This window comes from Ornithorhynchus anatinus, chromosome 4, assembly GCF_004115215.2.
Source record: "Ornithorhynchus anatinus isolate Pmale09 chromosome 4, mOrnAna1.pri.v4, whole genome shotgun sequence".
Taxonomy (NCBI): domain Eukaryota; kingdom Metazoa; phylum Chordata; class Mammalia; order Monotremata; family Ornithorhynchidae; genus Ornithorhynchus; species Ornithorhynchus anatinus.
In genome coordinates, this window is record NC_041731.1 from 14,240,575 (window position 1) to 14,267,386 (window position 26,812).

At 43.3% G+C, this 26,812-nt stretch overlaps 1 protein-coding gene across 6 annotated transcripts in view; it reads left to right on the forward strand.

The window, feature by feature from the left end:
• COBL (cordon-bleu WH2 repeat protein) overlaps nucleotides 1-26,812 on the forward strand; it is a 235,645-nt gene that overhangs the window by 193,283 nt on the left and 15,550 nt on the right. For all 6 annotated transcript variants that reach the window (XM_029062151.2, XM_029062154.2, XM_029062155.2 and 3 more), the window contains 3 exons: nucleotides 10,067-10,379; nucleotides 17,288-17,391; nucleotides 23,238-25,243. In XM_029062151.2, coding sequence (XP_028917984.1) covers nucleotides 10,067-10,379; nucleotides 17,288-17,391; nucleotides 23,238-25,243 — 2,423 coding nt within the window. The remainder of the gene's footprint in view (nucleotides 1-10,066; nucleotides 10,380-17,287; nucleotides 17,392-23,237; nucleotides 25,244-26,812) is intronic.

A 26,812-nucleotide genomic window follows, 5' to 3' on the forward strand; every position in this document is an offset into this window, starting at 1 on the left:
GACTGAGAGCCCTATATAGGATAGCGTCTGTGTCCGACCCGATTATCTTGTAACTACGTCAGTGCTTAAAGCAGTGCCTGGCACAATGAAGTGCTTAAGAAATACCACAGTTATTCCTGTTGTTATTGTTTTGAATACCCTCAGCTTCAGGCACCATTATGTTGTCTCACCGACTCCACCCTCCATACAAAGAACTTGGAGTCTTTGCATCTTGCCATAATCACTGAAACTCCACTGGTAGACTGTAAAAATTGTGGTACATCTTAAGCGCTTACTATGTGCCAAACACTGTACTAAATGCTCAGGGAGACACAAGATAATTAGGTCCTACTTGGGGCTCGCAGTCTAGGTCAGAGGGAGAACAGTTACTGAATACCTATCTTACAGACGAGGGAACCGAAGCACAGAGAATTAAGGTGACTTGCCTAGGGTCACACAACAGGCAGGTGGCGGAGCCAGGATTAGAACTCAGGTCCTCGGACTCCCAGGCCTTGGCTGTTTCCACTAGGCCATGGTGCTTCCATGCCACAAAAACAGATTTGTCTATATATTTGTATGAACTTTTAACCGTCTGTGAAATGCCCATCTTCTACAGAGTATGAAACACGGGACTAAAGGAAATTAAAATGGTCCAGACACTATTTGGCAGGTAGGATGAGTCTCTCAAAGCCACCTTCCCTACCCTCCCTGCGCTTATGATAAAGCAGGAAAACCACATATCAATGTGCTGTAACCCACACTCCCGCTACAAAACCAAGCCCTTCCTGAGAAAGGAAAATCCTCTTACAGAACCCAGAAAATGATCACTCATTCCAAACACTCCCCGCAGGGTTTGCTATGCAGAAAGGATGAAACCAAATAAGAGGAGGACATATGGATGCCTCCATTGTCTAAGCCTAGCACTGTGCCTGCTGTGTGTGACCTTGGGAAAGTCACTTCACTTCTCTGTGCCTCAGTTCCCTCATCTGTAAAATGGAGGTAAGAGTGTGAGCACCGTGTGAGGCAGGGACTTTGTCCAACCTGATTAACTTGTATCTACCCCAACACTTAGAACAGTGCTCATCATGTTGTAAGCACTTAAGTACCATTATTATTATTATAGTACCATAATCATTATACTAGAATATACTAAATTATTATTAATATATTATATTAGTAATATATTATTACTATATTATTATAGTACTACATGCCTGCTACCACTGGGTTTGATCTCTAGGTTATGTCACCTTAACCATAAACCTTTAGAATACAGGTGGCACAGCTGACTGTAAAACATAGCGGGATAGCTTCACTGCTCTCCATTACGGGAAAATTACTTAGGCAGCTTTTATGGGGGAATCCTTTATTCAACCTACACATTCAATCTGTCACTGAATCCTATGGGTTCAACCTTCACAACATTGATAAAATGGGCTCTTTCCTCTCCATCCAAACTGCTACCATGTTAATCCAAGCACTTATCCTATCCCTCTCACCTGGATTACTGCATCAGTCTCCTTGCTGACCTCCCTGCCTCCTATCTCTCCCCACACCAGTTCATTCTTCATTCTGCTGCCAGGATCATTTTTCTACAAAAATGTTCAGTATGTTTCCCCACTCCTCAAGAACCTCCAGTGGTTGTTCATCCACCTCCACATCAAATGGAAACTCCTGTCCATTAGTTTTAAAGCACTCAGTCACCTTGCCCCCTCCTACTTACTTCCCTGATTTCCCTCTACAACCCAGCCCACACATTTCTCTCTTCTAATGCCAAACCTACTCACTGTACCTTGATCTCATCTAGCTCGCCCGTGTCCTGCCTCTGGCCTGGAATGCCCTGGTTCTTCACATCTGACAGAAAATCAATTCTCTCCGCATTCAAAGCCTTACTGAAGGCACACCTCCTCCAAGAGGTCTTCCGTGACTAGGCCCTCATTTCCTCGTCTCCCATTTCATTCTGCGTCTTGCATGTGGATTTGCTCCCGATATTCACCCTCCCTAAGCACTTATGTATCTATTTGTAATACATTCATATGCTAGTCTCCCGTTCCAGATTGTAAGCCTATTATGAGCAGGGAATGTATCTATCAACTGTATTATAGTGTACTCTCTCAAGTGCTTAATACAGTGCTCTGCACACAGTAAGTGCTCATGAATACCACTGCCCACATAGTCCCAGAATTGTGGTGTGATCTCAAATCGAAGCCCGGCACTCTTCCCTGACATCTCTATCCTGGGTGGGTAGGAATATCTAGATTCTAGATCGGTTGCGGCAGGATTGTCGGGCACCATTTGAAGGTGATGAGGTTGTCTGCTTTCCCCCTGAGACAGTCTGGCTCAGCATGGCCTGGGGGTGGGGAGGGTCTTTGCATGGCTTCTTCATTTTAGGGCTGTACCCTCAGTGAACCAGAAGCTGGCTTCAAGCATGGAGGAAGACATAGTTTTCCTCTCAAGCAGTTTGATTTTGAAAAAAAAAAAGCGAAAAAACCCACCTAAGAAACTGTTTTTTAGGATCATGCCCTCGAGGGTTGTAATCAGGCAAACCCTGCAAACCATTGACCCACAAAACCTTTCTCTTAAAAGAAATTCTTATACTTCCCCTGCTTCCACCACTGCACCTTATCCCTTCCCCCACCCCCAACTCCTGCCACCGGGAGCAGCTGAGCCTAATGAAAAGAGCACAGGCCTGGGAGTTAGAGGACTTGGGTTCTAAACCTGGCCCTCCACTTGCCTGCTGTGACCTTAGGTTAGTAATTTAACTTCTATGGTCTTTGGCTTCCTTGTCCCCATTGTGATTGTGAGCCCCATATTGGACAGGGATTGTGTCCAACCTGATTATCACATTTCTATCCCAGCGCTTAGAACCGTGCTTGGTGCATAGTAAATGCTAAACAAATGCTGCTGTTATTATTATCATTACTCTCCACTCATTCCCTTTCCAGATTCTATTTTGGGTTCCATACATCAACCTCCCTTATATTCCTAGACTACTTTCATCTTCGTTCTCATTTGCTATCAGACTCTGGATTGTAGGTAAGTGGAGCAAGAAACTTCAGCTTCAGATACATCAAAACTATGTAAAGAATAACATATATGTGTATATATATATATATATATATATTTATATATACAAATTCCCAAGTTTCCCATGCATAGCTGTCGTAAGCTAAGAGAGGGATACTTCCTCAGACTTTTCTAGAGGGCAAGGGGACAGGCAGCCTGCTGTCATGTCCAGTGCAAGGATGTTTTAAGGTGCTTTTATTGGCATAGTGCCTTGGATTTTGGGGATATGGGGGCTGACTGGTGGTGATTCTGCCAGCCAGTGCCATCATTCCACTTTCTAAAATTCAGATTCAGATTGTTCCACTTGGCTGAAAAAAAAACTCTCTGAAATCCAGAAACATGTTTACTTAAGTAAAATGAGTTTGTCTTACTCGTCATGCTTTTCTTTGAAACAGAATGAAAATATGTGTAAGAACACGTAGAAATGGCATTTTAACATTTTCGCGGTGGGCCCCCGACTTAAACGTACCAAACACATGTCGAGTGTGGTGAGGCTGGAGAAAATTCCACACTCAATTTTAAACATATGCTTAATGTTAGGCCTCATCTAGTTTGCGTTCGGTTAAAGGTAATATGACATTCATGTTACTGTATGCTCTCTGAAAAGTAATCAAGACCAGGTCTTTAATAGTTAAAAAAAATTTCACTGTTCCCCTTCATCTGTTGGCTGAATACAGATTCCCAGCCTTTTTCTCCAAATTTCCACAAATAAGTTACCACAAAAATGCAGCGTGGCCTAGTCAAGAGCTCAGGACTAGAAGTCAGAACACCTGAGTTCTAATCCTGGTTTTGCCACCTGTCTGCTGTTTGACATTGGACAAGATAATAAACTTCTCTAAGCCTTAGTTTCCTTATCTGTACAATGGGGAGAAGGTACCTGTTCTCCCTCCCACTTAGACACTGAGATGCATGTGAGACAGGGACAGTGTCTAATCAGCTTACATTTTACTTATCCCAGTGCTTGATACATTGTCAACAATTAACAAGTACCATAATTATTATTATCAAACCTGAGATCCTGAGACTCGGATTTGAAAATAATAATTGTGGCACTTGTTAAATATCAAGCACTGTGCCACCAACCTTCCTAGATTTCCATCCCATTATAAACAAAACATTATGCTGTTTTCCCATAAAGAAGAAATTTTTCCCAAAGCAGCTTACTATCAAGGAGGTCTACCATGAAAAGTGTCTTGAAATGATGCGCTATGAAATTTTGGCCTCAACAGAATGTCATTTCAAGAATTTAAATTAGGAGAATCGATACCATTCATTAACTAAACCATAATGCAGCACTCATTTATAATTCAAGATTAAAATTCATAGGTAGATTGAAAACGAAGGGAGTTATCAATAGAAACCTTTTTAGGCTTCTATTTCCAATTGGCCTGAAATGTGAATTTTTTAGGGTTTTCATGGGAGATGAAACCACAGAAAGCATTTATCTTTAAAGGAACCAAGACAAAACTGATCAATACTACACATGAGCACTAAAGTTTAAACCGAAGCAAATGTTCAGTTCAGCAAATGGCCTCTTTTCTGTGGTTTCTTTAATCACCTAACAGAATGATATTTTATTGCAGAGGCCCATTAATCACTAGGAGATGGGTTTTTTTATGCAATCAAAATTCATGCCAAAAACTTTGTTCTCAGAGGTGGCTGGTGAAAATCACCTTTACAACCCCTTGATTCAGTTCCTGAAATCTGCTTGGATGGTAACAGCCCACCGCTACACATGCTAAGCATTGCCAAAATCCAACACTCACAGCCAGTGGTTGCCAGAAAACTGTGGAGAACCTTTCCACCAACCCTTATCGTGGAGAGAATCTTGGGCTGGAAACCTAGTCTCCTGCCTTTGTCCAAAGAATGCTGTTTTCCATTACTTTACAGTACTATTTTAAAGAATATCATTTCCATTCATACAGAGATCTTTCCTTTACCATATCCCTTTCCTGGTTGGCATTGCATTCTTCAGTGGTTTTCAGTGAATTCTTCATCTTTCAAAATATTCTCAGCCTTATGGACACTAACTCTAAGCTACAACCATGTGTGCTATCTCTCTCTCTTCCTCTTTCTTTCTGTGAATGTGGTTGAGTGATATGCATTGCATTCTTCAGTGGTTTTCAGTGAATTCTTCATCTTCCAAAATGCTTTCAGCCCTATGAACCCTAACTCTAACCTACAAGTGTGCATTCATTGTCTCTCTCTCTCTTTCTCTCCTCCTTGCCCCTGAGTGATTTGCACTGTGTGTAGAGCCATTTTTCATATTCAAAGGTATTTCCACTAACTCTGAAATACCCACTCTGGGTGTGAGGGTGGCATTTGTGATCTTTGCAGCAAGACAGAGAAGAAATGCCCACAAACTAGCAACAGCGAGACCTCTGAGATGATTTTCTCAACTTTTCCAAAGGCATTTTGACACCTGCACTCTGGCAGCTACTAAGCAGAAGCAGCCACCCTGAGCAGTTCACCAAGTTCAGCCGACTGGTGTTGGGTGGGCCCGGGGAAAGGCAGTTGGCTGGAGATGGGCTCAGGTGACTCCTCTCTCTGGTGTCGGCTCTCCTCCGCCCCCCACCGTGACATCTAGTTACACGTGTGCACGATCTCTCTCAGGCATGGAAACCTGCAGCTGCTGGGATTATAAATCTCAGCAGAAGCAGGGGTGACAGTCCGTGTGATACATTGCACATACGCAACTCCTCCCCACATTTCCGCTGGACATTGGATTGGGCTGAACTAAAACAGAAATGGGTACTGGACCTGGGGCAGGTTGTAGATTTCATAGGAGAAGCAGCATGGCTTAGTGGATAGTGCTTGGGCTTGGGAGTGAGAAGGACCTGGGTTCTAACCCCAGTTCTGCCACATGTCTGTGTGTGACCTTGGGCAAGTCATTTAACTTCCCTGGGCCTCAGTTACTTCATCTGTAAAATGGGGATTAAGAATGTGAGCCATATGTGGGATAGGGACTGTGTCCAACCTGATTAACTTGCATCTGCCACAGTGTTTAGTACGGTGCCTGGCACATAGCAAGGGCTTAACAAATACCACAGTTATTATTATTACCATTATTTGCTTGTTTGCCTACCAGGCAGAACACCTTCCCTTTGTGTCATGCCATCCTGCGTCTCAGCACTCCCATGTTTTGGTATATTTTCCATTTATTCATTTATTACTTACATCTGTTTTCTTGTTATTAGCTTCATTACCTCAGTAGATTTATGCCTACTATTTCCCCCTTTAGATTGTGGGTTCCCCTAGACTAAGGATGGACTCTTTGAATGTTCACTAAGAGCTTAGCAGACAGAAAGAACTAAGTAAATACTGTTGGGGAATAAAATAAGTAAATCTCTCAACCATATTGACTCTCAGTTTGGCCATTTGTAATAGAATGAAAGGATACTTGGTACCTTCACAGAGATCTTGTGACCATCTGGGAAGAGAACATGCCTACCAACTCTGCTGTGTTGTACTCTCCCAAGCACTTAGCACAATGTTCTGCCTATGATAAGCACTCAATAAATACCATTAGCTGGTTGATTGATTTAAGAGGGGCTGAAGGCTCAAAATGTTAACAAGGGTACTGCATCAAGGTGTCCATCCATCAATCGGTGGTATTTATTGAGCAGCTTACTGTGTGCAGAGCACTGTAATAAGGTCTTGGGTGAGTACCATTCAACAGAGCTGGTAGATAGGTTCCCTGGCTTCAGCGAACTTGCAGTCTAGAAGGGAAGACAGACATGAATAAAAATAAACAATTTACAGATATGTACATAAGTGCTATGGAAGTGCTGAGGATGGGGAGAATGAATACCAAATGCCCAAAGGTTTCAGATCCAAGGGCATAGATGACACATATAATCCCTTAATTATATGTCTGGCCGATAAACCCTCTGTCGGGACAATGTGCTGAAGGAGTATATGGATTCAGTCCAGAGATTTAAAAAAAGAAATAATATAGAGGCATTAGGATCAGTAATTGCTTATACAGACAGCATCAGCATTAGTGGTTTACAATTTATCATAAATGTGTTGATATGTAGGGTGCCAAGATAAATAAGGCTAAATGTAAAGAAGTCATGGCTAAGTGTTTAAAGGGAGAAAGGGCATTCGAAGGAATGAAAATAGAAGATTCACTGGGGAGGGATGGTACTAAAACGTACTGGAAAATAGTGCTGGAAGAGGTGAGAAAAAATGGGATTAGAGAAATGTCACCGGAGAGCAGGATTTAGCTACTCCAACTCATTTAAATCCCAGATGGATATAAATTATATATGGACCCTGCCAGCTAAGTACGAATGGTAACAAATCAAATTTAGCCAAGGGAACTAACATGTTTACCACAATAACAGAAAGTTTGGACAGGGTGAATTAAATTGTTTTCTGGACAGGGCTTCTCAAATTTAATAAAAGGAGAGAGAATGGTTAGAAACCTTAGAATTCCTCTATCCTGATTGAAATAATGAGAAGAATCCTCCTCATTAAAAAAAAGAGAGCTTGGAAAGAAAGAATTCAAACAACATATTAAAAACTGAAAAATGATGTGTGCATATACTCCATAGGTGCCGCTTTCACACCCACATATGTGTACTGTATGGAATGTGTGATTTTTTTCATGATTTACTGTTGCCTTGCAGTTTCCTGGGTTTGGAGGGAAGTTTTTGTGTAAAAGAAGAAGGTCGCATTCTTTAGTGGTGAGCTACTGCCCGACTGTCTCTTGATGCTTGCAGAAAACAAAACAAAAAAAATGCCCCAAGACTGAGAAACGAAATGGAAAAAAAAAAAAGGTTGAATCTTGTAACTGACCTAGTGATTCACTGGCAGGGCTGGGGGCAAGGGGAGGAGAATCGGAAGGCCAAACAACCCAGCACTTTGTAGGCTGCAGCTCACTATTTCACAAAGCTGAGAGGGTCCAGTATGGAAAGAAAAGCTGACGGACACCCCACCTATTTACAGTTAGAAATTTGACGTTCCGAGTGTGACATTTTATTGCTGATTTTCAGACTGTGTGTGTGTCTGCACATTTGCCAAGGAATTGACAATTTTTCAACAAATCATTAGAAGGTGTTAGGGATATATTAATCCTTCTGATGTAATTCAAGTCCATGCTTGTACTATTTAGGTGTCAGTCATAAGTCAGGAATAAAGCAAGGGAGAATATTTTTTTCTACCCTTGCATTTGTTGCATCAAGAATCAATCAGTGGTATTTATTGAATACTTATTGTGTGCAGAGCACTGTATTGAACACTTGAGTTACTGCATTGTGCATTTACTTTTAAACCATCCTTCCACTCTGTATGTTCGTCTTAAAAATCTCGGTTTGCTCTGCAGTGAACTATTCTGAGTTTTCCTTATTTTGTCTCTGACTTCTGTTTCCTTTAATGAACTTTTAGTTTCAAAAGGGGATTTTGCTTTTTTTGGTGTTGTTTTTGGACATGTAATTCAGTGGAATTGTTGTTATTCTTAAATCCGTTTTATTATCAGCCCATCTCTGTGTTTTCTGTTCTTCAGAACTATGATGAAATAGGCAATGCCCTATAGTTAATTTAGAAATGTTTATTTCAAAATTTGTATTAGACTTTCATTTCCTTTGAGAAAAAAAGAGCCTCCGCAGAGAAAATAAGGTCAAACTAACTTAATAACATCCTTAGATAGCTTAGATAGCTGGAGCAGCACAGCTGTTGCTATCCCACTCATTATTATTAATGAGCTGGATTCTACCGCCTGCGTAGGAGTAGAACAGGCTGCCTCGGGTCCATGTGAGACCCCTATAGAGATGTAAGTCAGCCAGGATGATGTGTCTCCCTCCCCTGCCGTCGTGCCCGGGATAGAAGCAGCATTCGTCCGTCCTCGGATTGAGCTTGACCTTGAGGAACCAGGGTCCAATCAGGAGGCTTGTCCTGAGGGAAGAGCAGAATGACTCTGCTGACAGTTCTGTTGCCTGTGTAACTGCCCCTAACAGTACAGCCACCCCTGCTCATCTTTCCTCTGACAAAGGCCTACTCGAGCCCAGACCCATCGCTGAGAGCAGAAAGGGGACAGCACATGGTGTAGCTGGCTAGTCAGAAACGTTCAGGTTTCTCGAGAGTACCCTGGCTTCAACTGGGTGATAACAAGGAGGCGGATCCCAGGAAGGAAGCTGCTCTCCCTTTCTCTGATGACAGGAGAATGGAGCTGCCTGTAAGCATCAGCTGGGCATTTGGGCTCACTATCTGCAAGGCCTAGAGCTAGGTAGCAATTCGTTGGTTCACAAACCCTCTGATTTTGATTGTTTCGGTCATAGATCAGTGTTGGTGCCTAATGGTAATGTCCCTTCTTTCAAAGAGCCTTTTGTTTCGCTTCATTATATTTTGTTTCAAGGCCAATCTCCAGTACCTTCTTTTTAGATACAGTGGCACCCCCCTCAACAATAAAAACCAGAATTCAGGAATGCTACTGGGTATTTTACAATTATTTTCAGGACATATACTTATGGAACCAGTTACCAAAATGATTATACCAGTTTTACTAATTTTCAGATCAATTTTCACTTAAAAAAAATCTTAATTACATGTATCCTGTGTTAATTTTCTTTAACCTTAATCAACCTGGGGTTAAAGAATTGAAATAACGCTAGGCAAAAACCACCAACCTAAAATTAACTCAAGCATTTTATTCTCAAACTCCCTTTAAAAACTCTTCCCCCATGTATTCATTTTAACTAGAAAGGGAATATAAGTTATTTGAGAATGAAAGTAGAGTAGTTCACAGAAATATTCCTGATCCAATAATTTTTTCATAGGTTAAATGATGGGTTTTGAGGACATTATTCTCCTCTGGCTTATTCACAGTCAAGTTCCACTGAAGTTTCATTCAGTCTCACGGTTTGGTGGCCGGCTATCTCTGGCTTCTGAAATAATCACACACTGTATTCTGTGCACCTTGAGTTCCAAATTTAAGATGAAGTAGGCAGGACCACGTTCTATTTATTGGATAATGACAAATGGGGATTGATTTACGCTGTCTCAAATATGTTTTGTGCAGTAAGTCAGGCACTTGTTCATGATAATACATATGCTGTGGAGGATGAGGTGGGGATGGAACTGTCTGAAGTGGAAGAGACTGCATCTGTCAGCAGTTGTTTTGCATCAGAAGACACAACCGAAGACTCCGGAGTTTTGAGTTCTCCCTCAGACGTCGTCTCTCTGGATTCCCAAAACGATGGCGTGAAGTCAAAAGACAAGCTGGCTTCGGATCAGGAAGAGCCTGCTGACCTAGATGGAACTGACGCGGCAGAATTTTGCCCCCAGAGGAGTACTTCCGATGAGAGCGATGACTCTGGGATTATTAATCAGAGGTAAGTGCCCCTTTTTATGATAGTCGGAGATCTGACTGAAGATGTACCATCTTCCTATTTTGTTGTTTCCTCCGCCATGGCCCCGGTAGCTCTTGAACAGTCTCAGAAGTGGACGAGGTTGCATGATGGTCCGATAGTGTGCGGGACAGTGAACTAACCCTTTTTTGTCTTTTGTCTTCTTCACTGAGCACTTATTATGTACTGAACACTGTATTAACCAATCATTCACTCAATGGTATTTATTGAGTGCTTACTGTGGATCGAGCACTGAACTAAGTGTTTGGGAGAGTGATATAATAAACCCCTGAAATGACACAGGGATGGGGCTCGAGAGGCAGCTAATTAGACTGTAAGCCCGTCAAACGGCAGGGACCGTCTCTATCTGTTGCCGACTTGTTCATTCCAAGCGCTTAGTACAGTGCTCTGCACATAGTAAGCGCTCAATAAATACTATTGAATGAATGAAAAGTGGCTCCTTGACTTGGAACCATTTAGAGAGGTACAGGGGGAGAAAAGGAATTTCTGTGAATCTCATGGCCCACCAGTTGACATCAGCCTCAAGTTTTTTAAAGAGAAATTTAAAGCACAATTCCAAGTACATCTAGAATCTCCTGATCTTCTTGATTTTTCAATCTGATTTCCTATTCATACTGCAGTAGTTGTTATGTGCTTCCTAAGTGCCAAGTACTGTCTACGCATTGAGATAGATACAAGATAATCAGGATTAAAAAGTTCCTGACCCACGTGAGTCTCAAAGTCTGAGGAGGAGGGAGAATAGGTATTCAATCCCCATCTTACAGATGAAGAAATTATGAGACCTGGAGAAGTTAAGTGACTTACCCAAGGTCACACAGTAGGTAAGAGGGAGGTAGTGTGGGACAGGGGAAGAGCTGTGACCCTGGAAGTCAGAGGTGCTGGGTTCTAGTCCAGCTCTACCACCTGAATACTCTGTGTCCTGGGCAAGTCACTTAATCTCCCCATGCCTCAGTTTCCCCATCTGTAAAATGGGGATAATAATACCTAAACCCTACCACGCAGGGGTGTTGTGAGGTAAAGTAAAATAACTACTGTAAGGTGATCTGGAAATAAAAGCATCAAACACGACTCAGACAAGTAGCATGGCCTAGTGGTTAAAGTACTGGCCTGGGAGTCAGAGGCCCTGAGTCAAGTCTCTTCTCTATGCCTCAGTGTCTCATCTGTAAAATGGGGATTAAGACTGTGCACCCCATAGGTGACATGGCCTTTGTCCAACCTGATTATCTTGTATCTCTCCTAGCACTTAGTATAGTGCCTGGAACATAGTAAGCGCTTAACAACAACAAAGTAGTGTTGGAGATGGGATTAGGACCGAAGTCCCAAAGGAAGAATTGTGCTAGTAAAAATACTCCCTGATGGTCTGACTGGCAGTGTCAACATGAAGGACTTTCTGATATTTTCCCTGACAAAAATGCAGTGAAACAAGGTTGTGTTCTAGATTCGGTCTCAGTCTACCTGTTCTGCAGGGCCATGATTGAGACCATACTAAAAGATCTGAAAGAATGTGTTAGAATATGTTTCCTGCTCTCTGGGGGAGCCCTTCCTAATCAGCATTCAAAAAAAACCTTTGAAACAGTGCTACATGATCCTGCTGAATATTGTGCTCTTTGAGCAAATGTTGTTAAAAGCATGCAAAAATTATGAAAAGTGGTTCAAAATGCTATGGATCGATTGCCTTGAGACCAGGTTACCTATACCTGGCAAGTTTATACCCAGCATATCTTAGGACCTCCATTTATAATTGTTATTATAAATGTGCTATTTATTAAGCATTTACTATGTGCCAAGCCTGTACTTGATGCTGGGGTAAATACAAGATAATCGAGTGAAATGGGGCAGCTTGGATTTCTCAGACGTTGCTAATTAGAATGGATTCCCTGGATTCAACTAATATGGGACAGTTAAGAAGCAGTGTGGCCTAGTGTGAAGAGCTCAGGCCTGGGAATTGGAGGACCTGGGCTCTAATCTTGACTCTACCACTTGCCTTCTGTGGGATTTGGACTAGTCACAACCCGGTCAGCACACTTTGCTCAAGGGAGTGGTGGAGGGAGGAGTGTCAAAGTTTAAGGAAGGAGAACAGGTTTTGAATCCCCATTTTACAGATGAGAAAACTGAGACTCGGAGGCTTTAAGCGACTTGCCCAAGGTCCCAGAGCATCTCAACAGCTTTCTTGGAGTGAGGAGAGGCCTGGCATGATGGTAAATGAGTGTCTCAAATGACTCGTGCCCCATGACTACTACTACTACTAATTTATAAAAATTATTATTATTATTATCATGGTATTTGTTAAATGCTTACAGTATGCCAAGCACTGTACTAAGCGTTGGGGCGGGTGTATAAGGAAATCAGGTTGGATACAGTCCCTGTTCCACATGGCGCTCACAGTCTCAATCCCCATTTTACCAAATAGATTATGGTAAAATGTGACTTCTTTTAGTGATGATGGTGTCTCCCATCACAAAAGGATGAGCCTCAAAACTGTCATGAAGGACTGAGAACCTGAAAGTAGGAATTGATTACAATGCTCTCGTTCGTGCTGTGCAAATCACACTGTCTCGTCTCTGCCACCTGGGTTCCTGTAGGGGCATGGAGTGCAGCATTTTATTGTACTGAGAAAAGATCTTCTGCCTAGGTTCAAATGAACGGTAATTGCTTTGTTTTGTTTTCCAGTATAAGGTCAATCGATCAATCAATGATATTTATTGAGCCCTTACTGTGTGCTGCTCACTGTACTAGGCACTTGAGAGAGAACAATACAGAAGAGTTGGTAGACATATTTTCTGCCCCTAAGGAACTCACAGTCTAGAGGTTGGAGGAAAAACGAGGATCTAACCCCTATTTATTTCCAACAATGTTACAACATAATTCAAAGCATTTCTCTGTCTTTACAAAGCTTGAAAATTGGATATACACTGGGACCGCTTCTTGGGCTTAGCAACAGGGCTATGAAGTAGGTGATATTAGGATCCAGTTACTCTCCTGAAGTTTAAGTCTATTTAAAGTTGTCCTATACACAATCCTGTATTAAGTAAAAGTAGAGGGCCTGACTTTTTTTTTTTCCTTTAAAAATACAGCCACTAAAACTGATAGACCTGCCTCCTGTTGACAGGTCTACTTTGGCTGGAATCCAAGAAAAATAGGACACATTCAAATATCATGTTGTACATGCTGGATAAACATTACCCATGGCATTTTCTCACACACGCTTATGATTCGTGAAAGAACATGATAACCTTCAGGCCGGTCTGTCATAAAATACGAGGTGCCCAAATGACAGAGCTGCTGAGTTTCTTGCCGGAGTCTGAAAAAGCAAATTCGCATGATTCATAGGTCCCCCTTCCCTTTACGAGGTACATTAGTGGAGATTTGTGGAACAGAAAACAGAGACCCATGGACAGCGGAAAGGCAGGCTTTTGCATTCCATGAAGCTGAGCCTGTGACGTGTGCTTATGCTTTGGCAATCACTTACCCAGCTGGAGACAAAATGAAAGTTTGGCCCGTATTCTGTCAAATTAGCACCTTGGAGTATGGGTTTTTTGGAGCCATGAACTGGGAAAAGGGAGACTGATCCAGATCCTTTTATAGTATTGTTTTCTAATTTAAGCCAGGCTGGTGGGCAGGCAAACAAGGAGAATCATTTCATTCATTCATTCGATCGTATTTATTGAGCACTTACTGTGTGCAGAGCACCATACTAAGCACTTGAACTGTTTCTGATTTATGAAAATGGGGCGAAGGTAAACTAATGCCTATCAAACAGTGATGGCCATGTTGATTGATTCAAATTTTCTATTTAAATGTAGTAAACATGTTCACTTAGTGATCAGGTGCCAGGGTACTGCAGCTAGTGTAGGAATAATTGAAATATTTTTCAGCGATAAATCCTGGAGGAATTAAATTTTCACTGTATGTTTTATCTAAGGAAAGAAGGAAAGAGAGAAGAGGAAGGCAAGCACAGAAAGAGAGGGAGAAAGAGAAAGAAATGGGGACAGAGATAATGGAACAGAAAGTGAGAGAGAAAAATGAGGCAGAAAGAAAGGGTTAGTGCTATTCTCCTTATTTGAATGTGATGCTGCCGACAATGAGATCCTATTCAACTGCGTGGGTACGATTGGCAAGACCACACTTTATTCCAGGCCCTGTGAGTGCCGAGATCATTTTCTGTGCTCCTGATAGATTTTTCCACTTGCAGTAGTTTTGGGCATCTGTCTTTAGAATCTGCCCCTTAGTATTGTAATCTCCCTGATTAAGACAAGCAAACTTTCCCTAAGTTGCCTGTCAAGCTATATGTCTGCCTAGCCTCCTAAGAGGACTTTCTCACTGCCCCAGTGTTTGAGAATCATTCATCTCACACGTCATTATGCCTTTAAAGTATTTGTTTTGCCCTTGCTGCTTTCATACATCCTGTTTCAGTTCATCTTCCAGCAGCTGCAGTCGTCCAGTTTCCCTTATGTATGTTCTATCTAGGGAAGCCGTGTTGTGATAAAGCATTGCTTCAGTCTCGGTAAAGTGACCCCATCTCAGGACCTAATTTTTGCCAGTAAACAGACCCCATCTCAGGACCTAACTTTTGGTGACCCTAAACGACTGTGTTATCTTGAGTCCAGCGCATGGGTGAAGCTGGTGAAACTGCTAGAGGAAATGCATGTGCTAAATCAGGTCTTGCAACCAGAAAAATGAGATTGGATGGTAATATCACCATCTGACCCTTAGTTCGGTGCCCTGCTGTCTCCCACACTGTCAGTTTCGTAAAGATATATCAGTCTTTCTGATTTTCTATCCTTTCTCCTATCTTCAGTTTATTAGACCAGATTTGCCTAGGACACTGAAATTAGAGACAGCCTTTAATTATCTGTGAGAAGCAGCATGGCGTAGTGAAAAGATCGCAGGGCCTGGGTGTCAAAGGCGCTGGTTTCTAATCCCGGCTCTGCCATTTACCTGCTGTGTGACTTTGGACATGTCACTCACCTTTTCTGTCTGTTTCCTCATCTGTAAAATAGGGATTAAGTACCTCTTTTCTCTGTCATTTAGACTGTGAACTCATTGTGGACAGAAACTGTATCCAGCTTGATTATCTTGAAGTCAGGCCCCACCTGTACTTCTTTTTTAACCAATAATAATTTCAATTAAAAATTCTGTAGTATAACTCTAAGATCTGTGAATTGATCAAGGACAGCAGTTAATCTATTTTTTTTTCCGTTCTGGGTCCCACATATGTCTAGGCCAAGTTTGTTTTATATTCCTTAACTCCCGTATTTAGTTCCTCTCTGTGCCATTAAGAAACCAGCATTACCAGAGCATTGTGATGGGAAATGGGGAAATGCCAGTAATGGATTTAACATGGGACCAGGCTTGCCAGAAGGGTAAACCCCTTCCTCCTCTTCCAAAGGGCTCTCAGATTGTTGGGTAAAACCCCAGCAGTTACAGAGCCTCTGTGAACTGTGGGCAAGGAATGTGTCTATTTATTGTTGTATTTTACTCTCCCAAGGGTTTAGTAGAGTGCTTTGCACACAGAAAGTGCTCAATAAATATGACTGACTGACTGGCTGACCCCTCCAGCCCTGTGGATTTGGAGAGGAAAGCTGTGTTTTCAGAACAAAGGCCAAACGTTACCTCAGAGTGGAACTTGTGAATTCACTCAGGGACTCTGGCTGGCTTCAGAGTGAAATCCCAGTGCCCAAGAGTGAAGGGAGCCCCAGAATCCCATACCACTCACAGTTTCTTCCCCCCTGTAGGAACAGAGTGGACCGGAGCTCTTGAAAACCCTGTTCATAGTATGTAGAAGACGTTCACAGCAGGCACTCAGAGGAAGTGTCAACGGTGGCCAGCAAACCCCTAGACTAGGAAAAGAAAAGGGGAGGGAGGCGGTTCCTTAGAGAGTTACTCTGCCACTTCAGAGAGTCCAAGTTCCTACGCTGAATCTCAAGGACCAGCATTACTGAGGCACAGAGCCTGCCCTCTCTCCAACACTTCCACCCAAGCCAGACTCTTCCCTAGAAGTTGTCCTTCCTAGGACTTTTGCACTAGTCTCATTTCACATAGTCGTAACCGACTCATATAGCCCATGTAAAGAAAGAAAAAGAAAAGAAAAGAAAAGAAAAGCTTTTGTTCTGTTACCCTGACTTGCTCCCTTTATTCACCTCCTCCTCAGTCCCACAGCACTCATGTAGATATCTGAGATTTATTTATTTCTATTAATGTCTGTCTCCCTCTCTAGACCGTAAGATCATTGTGGGCAGAGACTGTCTATTGTTAGAGTGTACTTACTCTCCCAAGTGCTTAGTACAATGCTCTGCATACAGTAAGCACTCAAATACGATTGACGGACTGACTTATGCAGTGCCCCTGCAGTCTCAGAAAGTCCTTCACATTCATCAATTCATTCATATTTATTGAGCACTTACTGTGCGCAAAGCACTGTACTAAGCACGTGGGAGAGTAAAATATAACAACAGACACAGTCCGTGCATTACAGAGCTGAATGTGTGCCCTTGCTATTCTGATTTGTGTTTTGGGACCTGTTTTTGTGTGGCTACTTTTGAATGTCCTGTTTGTACACTGACTTTTCTTTGTACCTCAAAATAAAAACTCGGGCTCCCAGACTCCTCAGCGAATGGGAGCTGTTTCCCATTGACATGAGCTTTAGTAGCTCTTTAGGTAGACACATAGTGGGTCCACTGCAAACATTACAAGAGCCCACATTTTCCATCTTAAGGTGTCTTGGTAAATGACAAGAATGTGGGATCTGGGCCAGCTGGGCAGGCTGGTTGTTTCAGATTTCTCTTTAAGTGGCTTTCTGCCCTAGGTGTGAATGGTTTGCAGATGAACAAGAGAAGAAATGAATGGTCTTTCTCTTTTCTTTCTCTTTCTAGGGCCTACACGAGGAGTGAAAAAGCAATCACAGCAAAGAACAAAGAAGAAGGCGTCTTCATTCCTGGACAGCTGCAGGAAACGCTTCAAGAACTAGAGGAACAAGGTGAGAGAGCCTTAGCCCAGAGCAAAATGAATTCTTTTGCTGGTATAGTGTAAAGCAATTGTCTTAAGTTTTAGTTTGTTTTAATGGTTCTTGTTAAGTGCTTACTATGCGCCAGGCACTGTACTAAGTGCTGGAGTAGATACAAGGTAATCAGGTCGGAACCAGTTCGCGTCCCTCATGGGGCTCACAGTCTTATTCCCCATTTTACAGATGAGGTAACTGAGGCACAGAAAAGTTAAATGACTTGACCAAGGTCACATAGCAGACAAGTGGTGGAGCAGGTGTTAGAACCCAGGGCTCTGACTCCAGGCTCGGGCTCTGTCCACTAGGCCTTGCAGCTTCTTGGCTACTCTCTCACTGGTCACTGACCCTTTGAGGTGCTGGAAAAACATTATCTTTTGGTAGAAGAAAGATTGTAAATGAGGTAAAAGGTAAATGCTGAATTTTCTGACTGGGACACAGAGGTGTAGTGCCCAGGATAATGGTTATTTATTGACTGAGCCGACTGAAGCCTTCCTGATAGGTCCTCATGGCTTTCGGCAGTTCCAGATCATAGGCTTTGTTAACCTAGACTTTGAGAGTCAGCCAAATTGAGGAGCTGGTCCTTCAAGGAGCCCCAGAGGATGGGGCTCAGGTGTACAACTGGATGGGGAAGAATCAGAGGAAATTCATTCATTTAATCATATTTATTGAGAGCTTCCTGTGTGCAGAGCACTGTACTAAGCGCTTGGACAGTACAGTTCGGCAACCGATAGATACAATCCCTACCCAACAACAGGCTCACAGTCTAGAAGGAGGAGACAGATCACAAAACAAAACAAGTAGACAGGCATCACTGTCATCAAAATAGATGAATAGAACCATAGATAAAGGCACATCATTAATAAAATTCATGGAGCAATAGATATGTACAAATATACATAAGTGCTGAGGGGAAGGGGGTAGAACAGAGGGAGGGAGATGGGACAATGAGGAGGAGAGGAGGGGAAGGGAGGGCTCAGTCTGAGAAGGCCTCCTGGAGGAGGTGAGCTATCATGAAGAAGCGAATAAAGATGGTGATGGAGCATGGCTTGGGAGTCAGAGGTCATAGGTTCTAATCCCAGCTCTACCACTTAGCAGCTGTGTGATCTTGGGCAAGTCACTTAACTTCTCTGTGCCTCAGTTCCCTCATCTGTAAAATGGGGATGAAGACTGTGAGCCCCACGTGGGACAACCTGATTACCTTGTTCCTACCCCAGCGCTTAGAACAGTGCTCGGCACATAGTAAGCGCTTAAATACCAACATTATTACAATGAATAGTGCACCTCTCCTTTCCTTACTGGTGCCTTGGTTCATTTGCTCAGGAGACCAGAGGCCTTACGACTTCATCATGGTGTGAGTAGAGCACGGCTCTCGGAGACAGAAGGTCACGGGTTCTGTTCTCCCAGATCTGCCACTTGTCTGCTCTTTGGCCTTTGGCAAGTCACTTCACTTCTCTGTGCCTCAGTGACCTCATCTGTAAAATGGGGATTGACACTGTGAGCCCCACAAGGGACAGGCGTGGTGTCCAACCCAATTTGCTTGTGTCCACCCCAGTGCTTAGTACAGTGCCTGGTACATAGTAAGCATTTAAATCCCACAGTTATTCTCCATGGATTTATGTAGCTTTCGTGCTGCAACCTTTCTTGCCGCCGTGTGATGAATCAGCTTGCCAGTGGGGCAGGTCAGGGAGAGCTCCCCAAGGCAGCTTAACCCACCTCTGCCAAACCCCATATTGCAGTGCTAAAGTTCAGCAGAGGACAGGATTCAGACCCTCCAGTCCCAAAGATATTAGAGTTCAAGCTCCACACAATGACGGTATCCCCTGCGTAACCTCTAAGGGCTCTGCACCAGAACCCTGGGCAGTAGGAGGAGGATTTCCCCAGTAACCATTCCCAACCAACCAATCAATGGCATTTATTGAGCACTTACTGGATGCAGATCACTGTACTGAGCCCTTGGGAGGGTACAGCGAGCTTGCAGTCTAGAGGAAAAGCTTCTCAGCTGGGCAGGGAACATGTCTGCCAACTCTGTTATATTTTTCCCTTCCCAGTGATTAGTACGGTGCTCTGCTCAGTAAGTGCTCAATACGTATGATTGACCGATTCCCAGTGCTCTCCTAATCTGCCTGCAGTGCTCCGCAATAGGCAGCCTGCGGCCCCTGCTCAATGGACACCCTACAGATATAAGACTTTCTCTCTAGGTCTGCTTTGTGTTGAGCTAGAAGCCACAGGACCTGAGTTCTAATCCCATCTCCCCCACATGTCGGCTGTGTGACCTTAGGCAAGTCATTTCATGTCTCTGGGTCTCAATTACCTCATCTGTAAATTGGGGATTAAGACCATAAGCCCCACTTAGGACATAGACTGTGTCTAACCTGATTAGCTTATGTGTTCCCTAGTGCGTAGTACAGTGCCTGGCACCAAGTCAGCACTTAACAAATCTGGAAGAAAAAAAAGGGAGCACAGGCCATCCACAGACTCGGGAGTGATCCTGGAGTCTCCACTCACCAGAATACCCAAACGGCAGTCACTTCCTTCTGAACTTGGAGTGGACCCAGTGTTGCATGATTTCCTTTCCTGAATTAAGAAAAGGAGGAGGTGGAAGAGATTTGGACATTAAATGAACCGCATGCCAGGTAGTAACACCCATTCCATTTTCTCTGTTGAATTTTCCCTTTGTTTGGATCTGCGTTGACAGATTTCCATCTTTCCATTTCCAGTCCCATGCCTCTCCCCCGTCTTTCCATCTGCACCTTAAAGCAGCCAAAGCTGACAGCTTCCCCAACCCAAAGAAACCTTTCGCAACCCATCAGTCATATTTACTGAGTTCATACTGTGTGCACTGCACTGTACAGGATGCAACGGAAACAGAGGACCTGGTCCGTGCCCGCTAGAGGCCTACAGTCTAATTGAGTAGTTAATGTCTTTACAATTAATGGGAATAGAAGGAAGAACAAGGATGCAACAGGTAGTATTACCCATATGTCAGGATGAAATAGCTAAATTAACAATTCATTGTACAGACGTGCTGAGGGTGGGTCTAGGTTTCTAAGCGCTATGGATAGCTGTTGGGAATTTCACGGGGCGAAGCGGGAAGGATTTTAGGAGGACTTTGCTGATGGCGGGGGCGTTGTGAACTGTCATATTTAAATAGGGAGGGAGCTCCATAATAGTAGTAATTGTGGTATTTGCAAAGCAGTTACTATGTTCCAGGCACTGTTCTAAGTGCTAGGGCAGATACAAAGTAATTGGGTTAGGCAATGTCCCTCTCCCACAGAGGGCTCCCAGTCTTAATTCCCATTTTACAGGTGCGGTACCTGAGCCACAGAGGAGTTAAGTGACTTTCCCAAGGTGACACAGCGGACAGGTGGCAGAGCCGGAATTAGAACTCAGATCCTTCAGACTCCCAGGTCCGTGCTCCATCCTCTAGGCCACGCTGCTCCTCTTGCACAGGATCGTGGCAGTGGGAGAGTCAAGAGGGACTTACGGTTAGAAGATAAGATAGGAACTAACCAAGAATAAGAGCTGAAGAGGAGTGGGTGAAAAATATCGATGAAGTTATGATGTAGAAAGTCGGCGGAGAGCCTCATTTGCCTCTAGGTCATTTGCCTAGAGGTGGTAACTGAAGCTCCTCGAGGAGCTGAGTGTAAAGCAACAACGGTAGAAGCAGTGTGGCTTAGTGGAAAGAACACAGGCCTGGGAGACAGGGGACCTGGGTTCCAATCCTGGCTCCACCATTTGTCAGCTGCATAACCTTGGGGAATTCACTTAATTTCTCTGTGCCTCAGTTATGGGGATTAAGACTGTGATCCCCATGTGGGTCAGGGACTGTGTCCAACTTCATTAGCTTGTGTTGACTCCAGTGCTTAGTACCGTGCCTGTCACAAAATAAGCACTTAACAAATACCATAAAAAAATCTGTAAAATGGAGATTAAATACCTATTCACCCTTCTAATTAGACTGTGATCCTCATGTGGGATAGGTACTCTGACCTGATTGTCTTGTATTTATCCCACTGCTTAGTACAGTTGTTGGTACAAAGTGTACACTTAAATGCTATAATTATTATTATTATCATTCAATAGTATTTATTGAGTGCTTACTTTGTGCAGAGCACCGTACTAAGCACTTGGAATGTACAAATCGGTAACAGATAGAGACAGTCCCTGCCCTTTGATGGGCTTACAGTCTAATCGGGGGAGACGGACAGACGAGAACAATGGCAATAAATAGAATTAAGAATAAATAGAATCAATTATCGTCATTACCCAGAACAGAGGAAGGAAATGTGACAACCCACTGTAGAGGCTGTGGGCCCCCAGATTCCTGGGAAGGCACCTGTTTTCCCAGCCTCCCCTCATATTCCCTCTAGAAGCCTGTTCTTTCTGAGTAGCCAGGGAGAACAGAATAGCTACCGATTCTCATAAAGCATTCCAAGTAGAGAAAAGAACCAAGGAAAGTAGTTTTCTGGTGTTCACTTTTTGATATATAATGCTGGTATCTGTAAGTGCTTACTATGTTGCAAGCAATGTTAAGCACTGCGTTAGATACAGTATATGCAGATTGGACAGAGTCCGACAGACCGTTCATGAATTACAATAATTGTGGTATTAAGTGCTTACTGTGTGTCCAGCAGTCTTCTAAACTCTGGGTTAGACACGAGTTAATCAAGATGGACACAGCCCCTGGCCCAGAAGAGAGAACAAATATTTCATCCTCACTTTAGAGATCTCACAACAGCGTGAAGGGTGTGGACACATGGAATTGTTGATCACCAAATCCTACACTACCAGATTAACCGGCACCCAATGAAGGTAGAAGGAAGAAGATGAAATGAAACATTTCACATAGCAATTTAAAAGCATATGGAGTTCATTACCATAAGAAGGTGGCAGGCTTAAAAACATTAATAGCTCCAAGAGAAGTTGTGGATAAATTCTTGGCCTTTAATATGTTACTGAATGGAAAATTGGAGATTTTAGATGGTTCATCCCTAAAATTAGACTCACTATCTGGAGGACAGCCATCACACAGTTTATCCTGTTGTCCCTGTTCTAGACAATGCTAGGCTGGATGGATCATTGAGCAGAGAACGTGCCCATATTTTCACGCATCAAAATGAGCCGTCCTTGGTTTGGACATTTCATCCTCCAGATTTTTGGTATTTCTTAAGAATTTACTATGTGCCAGGCACTGTAATAAACATGGGGATAGATACAAGATTATCAATTTGGACACAGTCCATGTCCCACACGGTACTCACACTCTTAACCCCCATTTTACAGAGAGCTAACTGAGGTACAGAGAAGTTTAAGTGACTTGCCCAAGGTCACACAACAGCCAAGTGCTGTGCTTAGGGCAGCAGTGTGGGCTAGTGGATAGAGCACATATCTAAGAGTCAGGAGGACCTGGGTTCTAATGCCAACACCACCACTTATCTTCTGTGTGACCTTGGGCAAGTTACTTTAGCTTCTCTGTGCCTCAGTTACCTCATCTGTAAAATGGGGATTAAAACTGTGAGCCCCATGTGGCACAAGGACCGTGTCCAACCTGATTAATTTGTATCTAACCCAGCGCTTAGGACAGTGTCTAATTTTAATAGCCAACCACCTTACCTTGAAGCATCAAACAATTCTTCCCTAGGCATTTAAGGTAAGAGTCCGGTTCAGAGTATGCAGAGAATTTGAACTAAAATGGATATCAATATCTAATGCACAAATAAACAAAGAATTCTCCCACAGAGCGCATTACGAAATAATTGGTTGAGAACTGCAGAGGAGGTGCCAAATTGTGAACCATTTTTGTTTATGTGTTTTTTTTTCAGCTGTGGAAGATAATTATGAAACAGATATCAACTCTGAATCTAGTTCCATAAATGGTGATTCCAGGTCCCATGTACCAAATGCCCTGGTCAGTGAAAAAGAAATTCCAGGAACAACAGAAATGGAGCTTTCAAGAATAAATACTTCCAACCACAAAGGAAATGGAGAGGTAGCCCCATTCCATGTTCAGGAGAAGTCAAGAGAAGTCTCCGCTGATGAGCTGCAGGCTAGGAAGCTCACCAATAAAAATAACAATGCAGGTTCCTTCAAAATGGAAAAGGTAGCCGGCGAAACAACTCACGTGCCTAGGAATGTCACACGTCAACCATCATCTGAGAAGGCAGTCAGCCGTTTGCTTGTTAAAAAGAGGGAGGACATATTTCAATCTTACATTTCTTCGTATGAATTAAGTAAAGAAAAGAACCGGGCACCACCGGATCATTGTAAAAGTGACACTTATTCTGATGAACAGAGGTCGGGGATGGTTCCTTCCATCTTTAAGACTCAGACCGATGACAGATCTCTAAAGGAGAAAGCAAATCAGGGTCACAAACCAAACAGCGATAAAATGTCCCAGAAGAACAAGGCGTTGATTTCGGAGACTGAGGCAGCGAAAACTTCCCACAATGAAGACGAGAGCACCTCTCCAACCGCGTGGCATCACCGAGGTTACAATCCAAAGGCAGGCTATGAACTGAAATCCGGCCTTACCACCTATAAAATTGTTCCTCCGAAACCTGAAATGAAATGTTACGACAGAGGAGTCTCCCTGTCCACTGGTGCCATTAAGATTGATGACCTGGGCAACCTGGTGAGCCCACACACTGTTGGTATGAAGAATTCCTTCAGGTCTTCTGTCTCTGAAACTGAGACCCAACCAATTGGAAAACTAAAGGAATTCTGGAGGTGCAACTCCCTGGAAAACCAATCCGGGGAGTCCTCGGAAACTCTCGCAAGAAAGACCGCAGCTTCTAAACTGAATCACACAGAAACAGAATTCAAAATCGAACCTGGGTTCTCAGAGCCCAAATTTCAGCCATCCCAGCAAACTGCTTACAAACGAGGTGAAAGCCACACGGAACTTGAAAAAACAAAACCACCCAACCCAGTCTCACCGACTCAGGCCAAAGTGCCAGGAACCTCAGCAGCTAAAACAACAGAATTCAGCTTTCTAAAGCCCCAGAGGAGAACATCAAGCCAGTATGTCGCCTCTGCTATCACAAGGCGCATAGAGCCTTCAAAGATTAAGACCGAATCCACAGGGAGGCATGATAAAGAGAACAGTATTGAATACGGAAAGCCAAACCCGGACTTAGATCCTGGGACTAAGAAGGACGTTGTGGGATCCAAAGAGAGTCCCCCAAATTCGCAGCCGCTCGGCAAGGAAAAGTCTCCCTCAGATTGTCATACTGGTAATTGGAAGGAATCGAATAGAGTTACAGTGAGTCCACAGCCTGGATCGGGAAGCCACGGAGCCAATGCCAAGTCACTAACTCGAGATGATACTGCCTACTTGTATGGACGGAGCGTAGGTGCCACACTAGCAAAATCCTTTCCAAGGGATAATTCCTTTGTGGAAGACGATTACAGAAGAAGTGTGGGGAACAAAAAGACCGATTTTGTCTGTAACCAAAAATGTGAGAAATTTAACAGCAGAAATCTATCCCCGGCCCCTCGCTCACCAAACTTCCAGGTGGAGAGTGGACCGGTTTCGAATTCTGAGAAAATGGCTCCTGTCGGCAGCGAGCCTGCTGTGTCTTTGAAACAGTCATCGACGCGAGGTGCTGCTGGTCCAAACGGCCTCGGTGTAGTGAAAGTGGAGGAGAAACCGGATACTCCATCTGCAGATTCATTGACTGAGTCAGAGATTCCTCTATCGACCAGCATATTTGGGCCAAAGAAAAAATTCAAGCCTGTCGTACAGAAACCAGCACCAAAAGATACATCACTTCATAGTGCTTTGATGGAAGCTATTCAGTCTGGAGGAGGAAAAGATAAACTAAGAAAGGTAAAGCAGCATTTGATTTACATTCCCCGAGGTTTGGGATCTGATATTATTCCAGTAAATTTGGGGACTGTTGTTAACATTGTTGCAGTGTACTCGATGAACAATTTACCACCAACTAGTCAACTATCCCTAGTAATAGGTGGCAAAGGTTGCATGGATAAAAGTCTCTTTTAGATATTCGTTTCAATAGCCTCTTGCTGACAGAGGAAATTTGACAGAAATACATTCTGTCTCCTCTTCACACAGGGGGAAGGGGGGGAGAGGGGAGGGAAGAGACAGGAGAGAGAGAAAGGACAAACTGTCCTTTGTGTTTGAAGATGACACAATGGTGAGGTTTTATCCCTGCATGCACTGTGGTGAAAAGACAAATTCACGTGAGCAGTCATCCCTTCCACACTGGGTACACATCCAGCTAGCCCTTTGCCATATTGCTCCTTTTCCTTTTTCACACTGCCTGATGCAATTTTCATTTCTTCCTCTTCCTATCATGACCCTTCTGAACCGCCTGTTCTAAAACCCAGCACTCTGCATGCCTAAAATATTTCTTTTCATAGTCAACAATATTTTTCGAGCCCCTGATGTGTGCAGAGCATTGTACACTGAGTGCTTAGGAGAGTTGCTTTGGTCCCCTAATTAAATGCCCCATACAGCAGCTGCTTGAGGGTCCTGCTTTCATCCATTCATCTCAAACTTCCCACGCAGTAGTAGTGATAATAATTATAGCATTTGTTAAGGTCTTTTTGCTTGTCAAGCCCTGTTCTAACAGCTGGGGAAGATACAAGGTAATTGGGTTGGACAGAGTCCCTGTCCCACATGGGGCTCCGGGTCTAAGTAGGAGGGAGAACAGGGGTTGAATATTTCCCTTTTTACAGTCGAAGAAACTGAGGCCCAGAGAAATTAAATGACTTGCCCAAGTTTTCATATCAAGCACATGGAACCTAGATCATTTGATTTCCAAGCCCAAAATTTTACCACCAGGCCATCGAGCTTCATGCCCAGTGTGGACAGTGAGTGTGCTTCAGTCCTGATAGACTAGTTGAGTTTCAGGTCTCCTTGTTTGTGATCCTTCTTGCCAGTTAACGTTTATTATGGCATGTGATGGATTCTGGTGGATTCAGGTCTCCCAGCCATGGAGGAGGTTGGACACTATAACTATTCTGCAGAACTTTGGCTTGGTTTAAAGTTTGTTCCTACGTTGGCACTAACCTGATGTTGTTGAATTCCATTTTCTATTTCTTTGTCTATTATTGGATAGGGCATTTTTGGGTTGTGTACCAGAATGTGGTGAGAGCATTCAGGTCTTTGTTGATGATAAAAATCTGTTGCTTGGGGGAAATTCCTGAACACAAACTGGTCATAATTTTGGTTTACTTAAGGATTGGTGTCAGTCCTTAATGTCTGGCTGATTCTGCAATACTAGTAATAGTTATTTGCATGTTTTATCTGTGGCCTCTCAGAGAACACATCATTGAAGTTTAAGACAGCAATATATATTACGTACTTTTCTGTATAACATATAACAGCACTTTTTGGGTCATTCGATCCATCAATGGTATTTCTTGAGTGTTT